This window comes from Lygodium microphyllum, chromosome 26 (assembly GCF_053477565.2).
Source record: "Lygodium microphyllum isolate KBCC chromosome 26, Lygodium_microphyllum_v1.1.10, whole genome shotgun sequence".
NCBI classification, from domain to species: Eukaryota; Viridiplantae; Streptophyta; class Polypodiopsida; order Schizaeales; family Lygodiaceae; genus Lygodium; species Lygodium microphyllum.
In genome coordinates this window covers 95,993,726-96,006,906 of record NC_141160.1, presented here as the reverse complement: position 1 = coordinate 96,006,906, position 13,181 = coordinate 95,993,726, and the positions used below count along the sequence as shown (strand labels likewise).

General features: G+C 40.3%; 1 protein-coding gene across 12 annotated transcripts in view; it reads left to right on the top strand.

Moving 5' to 3' along the window:
• LOC148013569 (uncharacterized) overlaps nucleotides 1-13,181 on the top strand; it is a 126,064-nt gene that overhangs the window by 110,260 nt on the left and 2,623 nt on the right. For 2 of the 12 annotated variants that reach the window (XM_087667505.1, XM_087667502.1), the window contains 3 exons: nucleotides 8,978-9,043; nucleotides 9,361-9,438; nucleotides 9,615-11,165. In XM_087667505.1, the coding sequence (XP_087523631.1) occupies nucleotides 8,978-9,043; nucleotides 9,361-9,438; nucleotides 9,615-9,740 (270 nt within the window). In that variant the 3' untranslated portion in view covers nucleotides 9,741-11,165. Of the gene's footprint in view, nucleotides 1-8,977; nucleotides 9,044-9,360; nucleotides 9,439-9,614; nucleotides 11,244-13,181 lie in introns of those variants that run through there. The other 10 variants (XM_087667506.1, XM_087667503.1, XM_087667509.1 and 7 more) reach the window with 9 other exon arrangements.

Here is a 13,181-nt window from a genome sequence, read left to right as displayed (position 1 = left end):
ACCCCAAACTGATGACAAACTCATTGCAAAAACTGATGCACAATTGATCCAAAAAGTGACCATAAACGGTTCTCAAGCTGATAAAAAATTGAGCTGAAACTGATCAGAATTTTTGTCTCAAAATTTAGACAAAATGCATGCTAAATTGATCATCAGATGATGCAAAAGTATAGTTCCAGTGCCCGGGTGAAACTCATACTCATCTGGATACATCTCACAGTGACTAGTACACTAAGTAGTAATCTCATGGCAAACATATTGTTAGCATAGTACCTTGGATGCATATTGAATACATCCGAGATCCACTACATACGAGAGATGTCTATAACTGGAGGAGAGGAAGTGCTACCTCCCCCTTGAGCATTACGCAATACTCCGAACGCTTGCTCTGCTGAACCTGACGGAGCCCGAACTAAAGTCAGCTCTAATTGAAAGGCATCTTGGTAAAGCTGCAGCAACTGCGGATGATGTATCAAGTCATCCTCTTTCATCCATTTGGCATCCATTGGTGAATAATTCTGAAATCTCATCGAGTATCTCTCGGAAACTTTACCTTTGACCTTTCTTTCCTTATGTGCCAACATTTGCTCAGGTACCAAAATTTCATCCAGCTGCTCAACCTCAGGCTGAATTTCAGCAGATAGATCTTGTGGCATATCACCATGAAAAGGCCTCAACAAACTGACATGAAAGGCGTGGTGTATCCGCCAATGTGGAGGTAATTTCTGCTGATATGCCACATCACTGATCTTCTCCAATACCTGGAAGGGCCCATAGTATCTCATACTCGACTTCGGAAACAATCTTGCTCTTTCTTTCATCTTTTTCAGCCTTGCCTTTTCAAAACACAGCAATACATAATCACCCTCTGCAAACTGCAAAGCACGTCTGTGGTGATCAGGTGTCCTCTTTTACTTTTCTTACGATCTCTGAAGTGCATATTTTATCTTTCCATAGGCTACATCCAAGTTTTCCACATAATGATCAGCCTCAAAGATCTTATCCTTTGTTTGCAGAATAGGTGGTACCTTCTTGCCACCCGCAACCACCTCAAATGGAGCTTTGCTCGTAGAACTATGCACTGTGTTGTTGTTAGCAAGCTCAACCAAGGGCAAATACTGCTCCCACTGTGTCTTGTGGTTTGAAACATAGCACCTCAAAAGATCTGACACTGTGGAATTTGCTTTCTCAGACCGACCATTTGTCTACGGACGGAAGGATGATGAGAATTTCAGTGTGGTACTCATATTCTCAAACAAGCTCTTTCAAAATAAACCGGTCATCTGGGGGTCTCGATCACTAATGATCGACTTTGGCATACCATGATACTTAAATATGTGCTATAAAAACAATTATGCCATATGATCAGCCTTTATTTTCTTTCTCACAGGAATGAAATGGGCTTGTTTGCTAAATTTGCAAATGATAGTCCATATTCCACCATTCCCTGTAGGTGTCTTAGGAAGCTCAAAAATAAAGTCCATTTGCTATGCTCTACCAAGGTCTATCTGGAATAGGCAAGGGCTGTAATAAACCCGGCATCTTTTGCCTATGATGCCTTACCTTTTGGCATACGATGCATATTTTAACAAACTGTTCTACATCATGCCTCAAAGCTGGCTAATAAAGAAATGCTCCATTGCCTTGACCGTAGCATCAATACCTCTGTGTCCTGCATACAGAGAAACATGACTTTCAGTGATAACTCTAGGCCATAACTACTTTGTGACACATAGTCGTCCATGCATCATTAGAAATCCTTCTCTTAGCACAAAGTGTTTATGCCTTTGGCCATTGCAAAGCTGATCATAAACATTAGCAAAGTCCGAATGAGCAACATATTGCTCTTTCATGCCATCCAACTCAGTGTGATAAACCATGCCGACGGCTGAAATTTGTGGCTTACGTGACAGTGCATCAGCCACAACATTCTTTTTACTATCAATATGTACAATCTGAAAATGAAACATAGAGAGAAAGTTTGTCCATCTCATATGCTTCTCTGACAACTTGGTCTGCGTTAGAAAGTATCTCAAAGTTTGATGGTTTGTCTGCACTGTAAAATCAGTCCCCACCAAATAATGTTTCCACGTAGACAATGCATGAATTACAGCCAAGAGCTCTTTCTCATAGGCCTGCAAATTCTTTTCTGCACTGTGGATGGGTGGTAAATCCTTGATCGTGACTTAATTACAGCAGCAAACAATTAATGTAAATATGAAAATACAAATTTACCTACTGATCTTGGACAATGCACACCCGATTGGCTCCAAAATTGGCGCTCCTTTCGGTATTTCTTTAGCTTTATTGAAAAAGAAGCTGATTTACAATGGGATTCTCCCAATCCCTTTCGGTATTCCAACTCCCCTTGATATTCAAAATCACTAGCAAGTTTTTAATTTGATTTGCTCCTTGATTTCGGGCAATTGATTGGTCTTCACCCGCTTTGATGGAGATGGAAAATGTCCCAAATTCAATTATTTGTTGGTCCCTCCACTTAAATAGGCTTTAAAAAACAGCTTCTACCCTGTTGAATCCAAGTCTTGGAGCTTTTAATTTTTGGCTTTCTTCTCGAGGCTGCCACTACACCCTAATTTTTGCTGCAGTTTAAGGTTTACAGCAGAGAAATCTGAAATTTCTCAGCTTCCAATGGTCGAAATGTTGAGATCTTCAGAGCAAGGCTGTGAAATGACTGGGAGATGAGAGAGAAAGCTGTAGAGAGAGAAAATTCAGAGTTTTGTCACTTGCGAAGAATGATTGAAAATCAGTCAAATGGAACTGCTGCCTTGCCACAACAACATGTAGATGCAAAGAACTGAAGAAAATCAGTCATTTACTGCTGCTGCCCTGTCTCAACATCTTGTAGATGCTGTCACCTGCTATTGATTGGTCTTCTCTTGCCCTTGGCTGCCTTAGAAGGTTCTCCAATGGCTGCAAATCAGACCAGCAGTCTCTCCTCCTTACACTAAAAATGCCTCTCTCTAGCCTCTAAAGACTTTTTTCAGTTTTGCATGGGTATTTTGGACAAGTGATAGCCTTCCTAAATAGTTTTTCTAGCATTAGCCATAATTAAATATTAATTTTCAATCTTTAAATACTAAAAATTAATCCAATAATTATTTCGGTGCCCAGATAAATAATTTGACGAACCAATAATTAAACTAGCTAGGCAACTTTTATTCCTGAGTGTGTTTGCGTCATCTTTGATCATCAGATTGGTGTTAGGTATCATTAAACACCACTTCTCTAGTGTCACAACTGACACTTATGGCAAAATGAATGACCTAGGTCAACAACTAGTACTAGATACCACCAAGTACTTGTGCGGCATAACTTATAGCAACTTTTGCCTTTGACATCCCGTGATTTCTTTGGGTCCCGGGCTCGTAAATTTACTTTAACCGCAGTTGCACCTCACATGTGCAATATTTACTTAATTGTGTGATTAAAAATTAATTCACATGTTAAGTGAGGTTTCAAAAATACATGTCCTCATGACACCTATTTTCTTGATGTGCTCTTTCTACAAGATCTTTACTAAAGTCTTGGCTAATAGATTGCACGACTACGTTTTGGACCTTATTTACCTTGCAAAGTATGATTCGTTAAAAGAAGGACGTTGTACATATCTTAAATGTTCAAATGGAGATAGACTATGCTCAATACACAAAGCAGGAAATGGTGATGGTTGAGTTGGATTTGAAAAAAGCTTTGACGACTTGGAATGGCCCTTCTTGGGCATACTAATGTAGTGCATAGGATTTGGTTCTAGGATATTTGGACTTATTAATGTCATTAGTGTGGATTCCTCCTCTAGAGTTTTGCTCAATGTCAGTGTATAGCCAGCCTTCCTCCTCAGATAGGGTGGTAAATAACCTGATTAAGCACTCTTTACAGCAATTAACAAATTCACAAAACTGAAAAGTACACTTTGCCATATAATGTTGGACATTGGATACCCCATTGGCCCCAAAACTAGCGCCCCTTTTGGTATTTATTTAACTTAATTGAAGAAGAAAAAGACGTACAATGGAATTCTCCAATCCCTTTCAGTATTCCAACTTCCCTTACTGTTCAAAAATGGCCAGTAAGTCTTTAATCTGATTTATTCCTTCACTCAAGCAATCAATTGGCCGTCACTTGCTTTGATGGGGATAGAAAATGCCCCAAATTCAATTAGTTGCTGATCCCTCCACTTGAATAGGCTAGAAATAGCTTTAGCAGTGTGGACTCTAAGTCTTGGAGCTTTCAATTTTTGGCATGCTTCCCTAAATCCTAATTTCTGCCTGCAGATTAGGGTTTATAGCAGAGATCTGAAATTTCTCTGCCTCTAGTGACCTCAATGCTGTAATCTTTGGAGCAAGGTTATAGAAGGGCTGGGAGATGAGATAGAATGCTAAGGAGAGAGAAAATTCAGGCTCTCTTAGCGAAGAATTGAAGAAAATCTGTCATTTACTGTTGCTGCCCTGTCTCAACAGCTTGTAGATGCAAAGAACTGAAGAAAATCAATCATTTACTATTGTTGTATTATCTCAACAGCTTGTAGATGCTATCGTTTGTTGTTGATTGGTCTTCTCCTGTCCCTGGTTGCCTCAAAACGTCCTCCAATGGCTGCAAATCAGACCAACAACATCTCCTTCCTCTGTCTTGCAGGTTGAATATAGTAAACATGTCTCTATGTAGCCTCTAAAGACGTTTTTCAATCTTGCATGGGCATTTTTGACAAGTGGTAGCCTTCTCAAATGGTTTTTCCAACATTATCCATAATTACATATTACTTTTCAATCTTTAAATACTAAAAATTAATCTCATAATTATTTCGATGCCTTGAAAAATAATATGAGCAGCAATTATTAAATTGGCTAGGCAAATTCCATTCTCGAGTGTTTCTGCAGCATCTTTGACCATCAGATTGGCGTTAGGTACTACTAAACGCCAGATCTCTAGTGTCACCATTTTGCACTTATGGCCAAATGAATGGCCTAGGCAAACCACTGGCACCAAATATCACCAAGTACCTGTGCAATATAACTTATAGTAACTTTTGCCTTTGGCATCCCATGATTTCCTCAGGTCCCAGGGGCTCGTAGATTGACTCTAACCCCAGTTACACCTCACATTTGCAACATTTACTTAACCATGCGATTGAAAATTAATCCACGTGTTAAGTGAGGTTTCAAAAATACATGTTCTCATGACACGGCGTCATGGAATTCTTTCTCATCGCCAATCTGTAGATGCTATCACCTGCTATTGATTGGTCTTTTCTTGGCCCTGGTTGCCTTAGAAGGTCCTCGAATGGTTGCAAGTCAGACCAAAACAACATCTCCTCCCTTTCTCTTGTAGACTGAATATACGAAAAATACCTCTCTCCAGCCTCTAAAGACGTTTTTCAGTCTTGTATGGGTATTTTTGATAAGTGGCAGCCTTGCCAAATGGTTTTTGCAACATTATCCATAATTACATATTAATTTTCAGTCTTTAAATATTGATCATTAATCTAATAATTATTTCGATGCCCTGAAAATAATCTGACTCAGCAATAATTAAATTGGCTAGGCAACTTCCATTCCTGAGTGTCTCTGCTCCATCTTTGACCATCAGATTGGCGTTAGATACCATTAAATGCCACATCTCGTGTCACCAACTGGCAATTATGGCCAAATGAATGACCTAGGTCAACAACTGGCACAAGATACAACCAAGTACCTATGCGGCATAACTTATAGCAACTTTTGCCTCTTTGACATCCCATGATTTCCTCGGGTCCCGAGCTCGTAAATTGACTCTAACCCAGTTACGCCCATCTGCAACATTTACTTAATCACATGATTAAAAATTAATCCACATGTTAAGGAGGTTTCAAAAATACATGTCCTTATGACACAGTGTCGTGGAATCCTTTCTCGTTGTCAATCTATTAGGTAGGGTTGTGCATTGAATCCTTCATTCTTTGCTTTGGCCACTCATCCCATTTTGACAATGTTCTCAATTTTAGCGGCTAATGGTGAGGTGGTTGGATTCACAGTCCCTTCACAGTGGCAATTGATTGGCCAAGCTTTGCCTAATGACACTCTCATGTTTCTCAAAGTTGATTGGGCTAATATACGAAGAGCAATGGATACATGGGACTTGTTTGCCCTTGCTTTGGGGCTATCCTTTGGGGGTGCATGTCTCATCTAAAATGGTAATGGATTGAATATCCTTAGGCATTATGGGCAAGTTCGTATATTGGAAATCACAAACTTGGCCTTTTTGCATGAGATTAAACATAGCTCAAACAATCATGGTGCCAATGGTTTGATATTACCTACCCTTGCTCCTTTGGCCGAAGTCTTGACTCTTATCTTCAGGACATTACTTAGCCCATTTGATTCTTGCTTTGGAAGAAGGATTCTTTATGGATGGATCTCCTGGCACGATGTTTGCACTTCTAGAAGAATGGGATGTGGGGTTGTTTGGGATTTGGAGACACATATGATTGCTCTCAATTGGTCACTGTTCCAGGCTTTGTGCGAGGGTCGGCAACTATGGTCTTTGATTGCTAGGTTCTTCCTCGAGACTCAAGGTATTAAGCATGGAAACACAAGTATGTTTGCTCCATGGTGGCATGTGGTTTATGTTGAACATCCTCTTCATCTTAGGTCTTCCATGCTTTTGAGTCAATTGGTCGACTCTTGGCAATCGATCCTTGCTAAATCTTCTTGGCACCCACCTTCGGATTGGGATCTAGCAAACTCGCTCGAGCCTAAGATCTGAAATGCTAGTTGTTTCAAAACTTCTAACTTGGCAAGGCAAACGGGAAGAAAGGCCGATGTTGAATAGGATAGTGCGCCTGGGATTGGTCATTGCTGTTGATGGTCTTCTACTTACAAGTGGGACTGTTATGTCTTTTAGATTAGTTCGACGCTACTTCTGTGTTCCTAGAGGCTATTGTCATTTGTGGGATTCCATTTTAACCTCTTTGTGTGCCATTCAGCCTCTTGATATACCACTTGCTTGTACACACTAAGGATTGGCCCCTTTATAAGGGCAACAACACTTGGGGTCTTTGGAAACGGAAAGTGTGGTAGAAATCTTTGGTGGTGTGATAAGTTGGCTTTACAAAACACGATTCAAATACAAGGTCTTCATTTGGCGAATGTTGATTTGTGCTCTTGTTCTCGCCTGTGCACTCTTCAAGTGACGGATTTCCAATGGTTGCTGTTTCTTTTGTCAAACATTTGCAGAAACCTTGATGCTTTTAAAAGACTGGGTCTTTGGACATCCCAAGTTCGTGGATCATGTGCAGGCTGATATGAAAGTGCTCTTTCACTTTTTATGTTTTTGGGGTTGTTGGTACATATGGACTATGAGAAATGCATTCATATTTGATTCTTCATCAGGAGTGCAGAGTCATATAGTCTACTTAAGAGGCCTTCTTCATTGGCAGCCTGACATGATTGAGTTGGTGGATATTCTTCCTAGACAGGAGCTGCTTTCTTGGCACATTACGCTTTTGATCGTGATATATCATTGTACTTTTGAGGTTATGTTTTGGTAATTAATAAAATTATCTTTTATGGAAAAAATACAGATCTATATTATGAAGTTAACACGAAGTGACTTCTTAGCCAACCATTTTTGTACACACACACACACACTCTCTCTCTCTCTCTCTCAACTTCTGCAACTTACTCTCTCTCTTCACACTTGATCTCATCGCCTCACTCCCATCCTCTCTTTCTCGGATGCATGGTGCCAGTAGATGCATGTGATAGTGGTGGCAAGTGAGACGAAATGTGGATCTTGATGCTCTAGTTGGGCAACGCGTTTTTTGCAGAAGGAAAAGCATTTTTTTTGTAAGGAAGATTACTCTACTGTTGTTTTTTAAGGTTCAGACTTAGAGGCAGTTTGTAGACACGAAGCGAAAACAGGCAATTCAGCCTGAAATATACTGTTTGGGTCTCACCAATCTTTTCTCAGAAGTTCATCATTGATGGGTACCCTAACTCCACAGATGTGGTTGATTTGTTAGAGGACTTGAAGGAATCAAATCTATCTTATGATCCCATTCTTGGTGGTGGTAGCTTGGTTGTTGTGGTCATGCAAAACGATTGTCAGACTGTTTTAAACATCAAACCTGAAGGGAGCCTCCTGTATTGGTGGCTGCAGAATGGGGGGACGATGAGTTAGTGTCAATATGCCCTGATAGACTGGGTATCGTGTCCTTACAACCTGTAAAGTAGTTACTGGATTGAGATTGTCATGTCCTGTAGATATATTTGACAGGATCATTGTAAAGGTAGCCAGGCAGGGGTATTGCACCAGCTGGAATAATGCCTCATGCATCTGTCTCCCTCCATAATGTCATATTTGAAAGGTTTGTGGCTCTGGCATCTTAGATTCAGTGGAAGGAAAACTACAGTGCCTGGCCATTGTGACATTTTCATCCATTACTGAGCGCTTCATAAATGTTTTTCACAGAACAGAATTCAGATTATTGTTGAGCTTCAGCCTTCTCCACAATGCATCAGCATCACATCTTCATGGGAAGATAGGCCAGATATCTCAATTGTCAATTGCTATCGCTCACAAGATTTGCACTCACTTTACTCAGGTTGTGTTAAACGAGCAATAGTTGCTTTACAGAATCCTATTACCATCTCTTATATAGGCGCATCATCTTCAAGCTCAACAATTAGCTTTAGGTAGGTGCGGGTCCTATGTTAATGAAGAATTAGAGATTAGAGTGAGGCTCTATTGTTTGCCAGCTGGCAAGGTGAGTCCACTAGAGGGCTACATACTGGACACTGCGGGGCTACATCCACTGTTATCAAGCATCTCTATGCACAATAAACTTATCTGTTGGTCCAAGCCTATCTCTGAATAAAATTTTAACACATTTCTTGCCATAATTTGAAGAGGTTTAAAATTAAGGATAGTTGAGTGCTCATTGTTTGCTGAGATAACTAGGAATGTTGTCTTTGTGATGCAGTTGCGGCCAGGTGGCTTGCTGGTTGTAGACAATGTGCTTTGGCATGGTAGAGTTATTGACAAACAGGTAATACAAGTTTAAAACTGCACAATGTATTGGACTGCATAAAGAGTTGAATTTCTGCTACAGTTATATATGCAGCTTTTCTAGTCAGCATTTTTTAAACCAATTGTTTCTGCCTGGAAGCATAAATACAAGCATCTGTTTTCCTTTGGGGGAGAAAAGCACATGGTGGTGGGTACAACGTGCATGCATTGGAAAGTGTAAAATAACCTGATGTATTTATGAAACTTCTGGGCAAGTTTGGTGGATAAGTAGGATATTGTCTCTCCTGGTATTAAGATTATACTTGCTGTCGCTCTAACCCTCCATTTTTTCTCTAGGATACCGACAAAAGGACACAAAGTTTGAGAGACTTCAATGCACTATTACTGCATGACAGGCGGGTTGATATCAGCATGGTATGACAACTTTAATGCGAGTTTCTTTATCTTTTTTCCCACTCATTGCATTTCTGTAAAGTGCTTTTGTGAGGACTTTGGTTTCTTAAATGGAGAAACTATGATACATCAGAATACGTTGATCAAGTGGTACAAACTAACCTTCTTGCTGAAACCAAGATCTGCCTTTAATCCAGGAGGGGCAAGAGCTATCACCCTTAAAGGGTTACTCATTTCTGTTACTCACCATACACCAGAAGACTGCTGCTCTCACAAAGGTTGAATATCTTCAATATCTGGATGATAAGGCCAAGACAAACTGAGGCACATGCATCTAAAGAAGAGATGAAACATTAGTTCTACCTCACCAACACACCTTGGACAGAAACCACTGTAATATGTTTTGGCTTGGAAAGCCTTAGTTGGAAGAGCAAGAGTAAAGACCCTCTAAATAGAAATTTCAGCTTTGCAGGACGATGTGATTTCCATAGACCCATTACAGTATTTCTCTGACGTGCCCCTCCTCCCCCCCCCCCAGCAATAGAAATGTGTGATGGTGCACAGAGACAATACGGCTTGCGTGGAGAAACACAGTCTGTGTACGGAAAACACTGAGAGACAAGAGAAACGAACGCGGTGATGATGCACTAAACTGTGCTATGAGAAGAAAAGTTGATACAGCAGAGCCATAGCTCAAAAGGTGACTGCATTGTCCTGTCTGATTCAAGTGGCAGTGCTTGTGGGAAATTTGCACAGTGAAGGGAGCGAAACGCAATCCTCCGGGCAGTGGCTATTGAAGTAATTATTGGAAGGTGAAGAACAATTGTTGAGGGAGTGAACCGCAGTCCTCTGATGCCATCGAAGATGAGGAAGATAATCACCAGCTGTCGAGGGAGCAAACTGTAGTTCTCAGCTGTCGGGGAGTAGCATGGATAGCAAAACGCAAATCCCAGAGTGTATTGGAGCTGTCAAAACAAATACATGGGGTGTACCGAACTGAAGCCAAGGGTAAGGAGGTAGTCGCTAGATGCATAATGTTGTCACCAAGTGTTGGGAGTTGACGCTTGGAAGAGGGAACGCCTCCAGATGCAAAATGCAAGTCCCAACAAGTTGCTAGGTTGATGGGAGTGGATGCCAGTTGGTGGAGAGCCTTCGAATGCAACAAACACAATGATACGTATGATGCGTGATGGGTGGAGAAGATGTCACCAACAAGGAAATAAGGTCGCTAGCTATAGAAGAGCTCCAAATATAGACGTGATGATGAGGGAAAAGGGTGCTTGAAGGAGAAGAGAGAAAAGTGTCGGAGTGACGGAGAAAGAGGGGTGAAGAATGACTAAAGTGGTGTATGGAATGAATGAAGTGATGACCTATTTTTAGACATAACCCGTCTAGGGTGGCGCATCACTGTATGGGCACCCATTGAGAAAGTGACCAAATGTGAACACGAGTCCTTTCTAGGGTTGTTATTACGAAACCCTAAATGAAATGTGTAAACCGAAGAAGTGGTTTCTCAACACACACCCCTCCCTCCCCCAATGGTTGGCCTGCAAATTTAGTGTTGCACTTAATCAAGAACCAGCAATCTGTAACAAGGATTGATATTAATCTTATTTTTTTCTAGCACGTCAATAGTCCAATCTTGCAATCTATTATAACTACCTTTAGCAAAAGTTGCAAGGAAATCAAAATTTCTTTGAATCAAGTACCATGGTCCCTAACTAACTGCTCCAACATGGATTAGCTAAAAGAACCATCAAAGAGGTCATCCTAATGTGGTGGTCTGAACTACCTACCAAACTTAGGACAACTGGACCAGGAACTCCTACTAGGAGAGGACTCCTATAGCCTGAACATTAAAAATTTTCTTTTAGCACACTTTATTGCAAAAATTTCATACTCGGGCAGGTAAAAAGGAGGGAGCTGAGAGTGACCCAAGGAGAACAAGGCATCAGTATTAGGTCCTGACTCGGTACCCAAGAATCTTCCTTGTGCTAGCCTTATTAGGTCAACATCTAACTTAGCTTAATCAATCTTGCGGGGTCAAAAAAATAACCCAATGTTTGATGGTTTGTTTCCACTATGAAATCAACCCCTAAAAGATGGTGTTTTCATGTCGAAAGTACATGAATTACAAGTAATTTTTTCTTATAAACTTGCAAATGTCTTTTTGTACCATGGAGAATATAACTCTTATATGATACGACTTGGCCATCTTGCATTAAAACAACCACTATGTTGTTTCCACATGCATCACACTGAATAATAAGTGACTTTTTTAGATGTACTAGTCCTCCCCTAGTTGGATTGTAATGAAGCGAAATATTGGTATAACTTATAAATATCGAGGTCACACTAACACAAATATATAAAGAGATGTAAGAGACGTCTTCATTAATCATTTAGCATAATACAGAGTCTATTTTATCTTCTCAAGCTTTCTTACACCTTTCATGACTTCCTGCCATCTCTTTTATCTTTCTCTCTCTTCTTCTAGTCTTCTCTCTCCTCTTTTGATTTTCTTCTCTCTCCTCTTTTGATTTTCTCCTCTCTCCATGTTTTCTCCTTACAAGTGGTATGAGAGCTTTTGATTCATTAAATTTGTCTTTCTTCCATATCCATTTTCAATTTGCACTTAGAAAATCCAATTCAAATATGGTACAAGTGTCCATATGTATGGGAGATACATGGCAATAACTAGTACGCCTTCTATAGGTAGTAGTGATAATCTCTAGAGCCATGAAGGTTTATTGGAGTTAGAAGAGCACATTAGTTCTAGTTACTTTTGTGACACAAACTTCTTCTCAATTTCCCATACTTTTCTTTAAGCTACCATGGAAGCTCATGAGATCGACTCCCCTACTTCATCTAACATCACTCCAAGGCACCAAGGAGGCATCATTACCAGCTTGTTGACGAGATGCGGGGGGTTCCTTACAGTAGTATCATTTCTTGACAATCAATGTTTATGCCTCTAGTATCAATCATTACCAGCTTGTGAATGCTAATGCGAAGAGAACCAATGAAGGTTTGGTGAAAGAGGGGGGAGAAGTCTAGGAAGAAAAGGGGAGTCCAAAGGAAAGAGAGAAAATGTTGTTGAGAAGTCAGATAGAGAAGTTTAGATGCAAGAAGTTTAAAGAGAGAGATGTTTGGGAAAGGGAAGAAGTTAAGCAAAGATCTGGTAGAAGTTTGGAGATGGAAAAGTTTTGGAAAGAGAAGTTAGAGAAAGAAGTGTGTAGTCAAGAAGTTAAGCGACAGAGAAGTCTAGGGGAGAAGAGAGTTTGGAAGTTTGGAAAGAATAATCAATACAAAGAAGTGAAGTCTAGATGGAAAGGTCTATTTTTGGAGAGAAGTAGATAGGCAAAGAGGTCTCCAAGACAAGGTCTAGAGACAAGAAGTCAAGAGGAAATGGAGAGAGAAAGTGAAGTTAAGAGAGAAGAGGGAAGAGAGAGAAGTTTGGAGAAAATGATGATAAAGTAAGATGGTGAGACCCAGAGTGGAGTGAGATAAAGGTACATAAATTTGCAAAGAGCTTACTTTTATTAGCACAAAATGATTGCTTGATCCTTTGCTTGCCTCACCTCTCTTTTTATAGCTAAAGAGGGGAAAGGTCATAAGATCTTCATACAATATGAGGAGTTTTTGGAGTGGTGGAGGTTTTCTCCAGACCCATTGCAAAAAATATTTGGGTTAGGCAGCCTCGCAAGGTGGGTCTAGTTTGCCTTACAAAGTCTCTAGACAAAATGTTTGGAAGGAATTCTCTG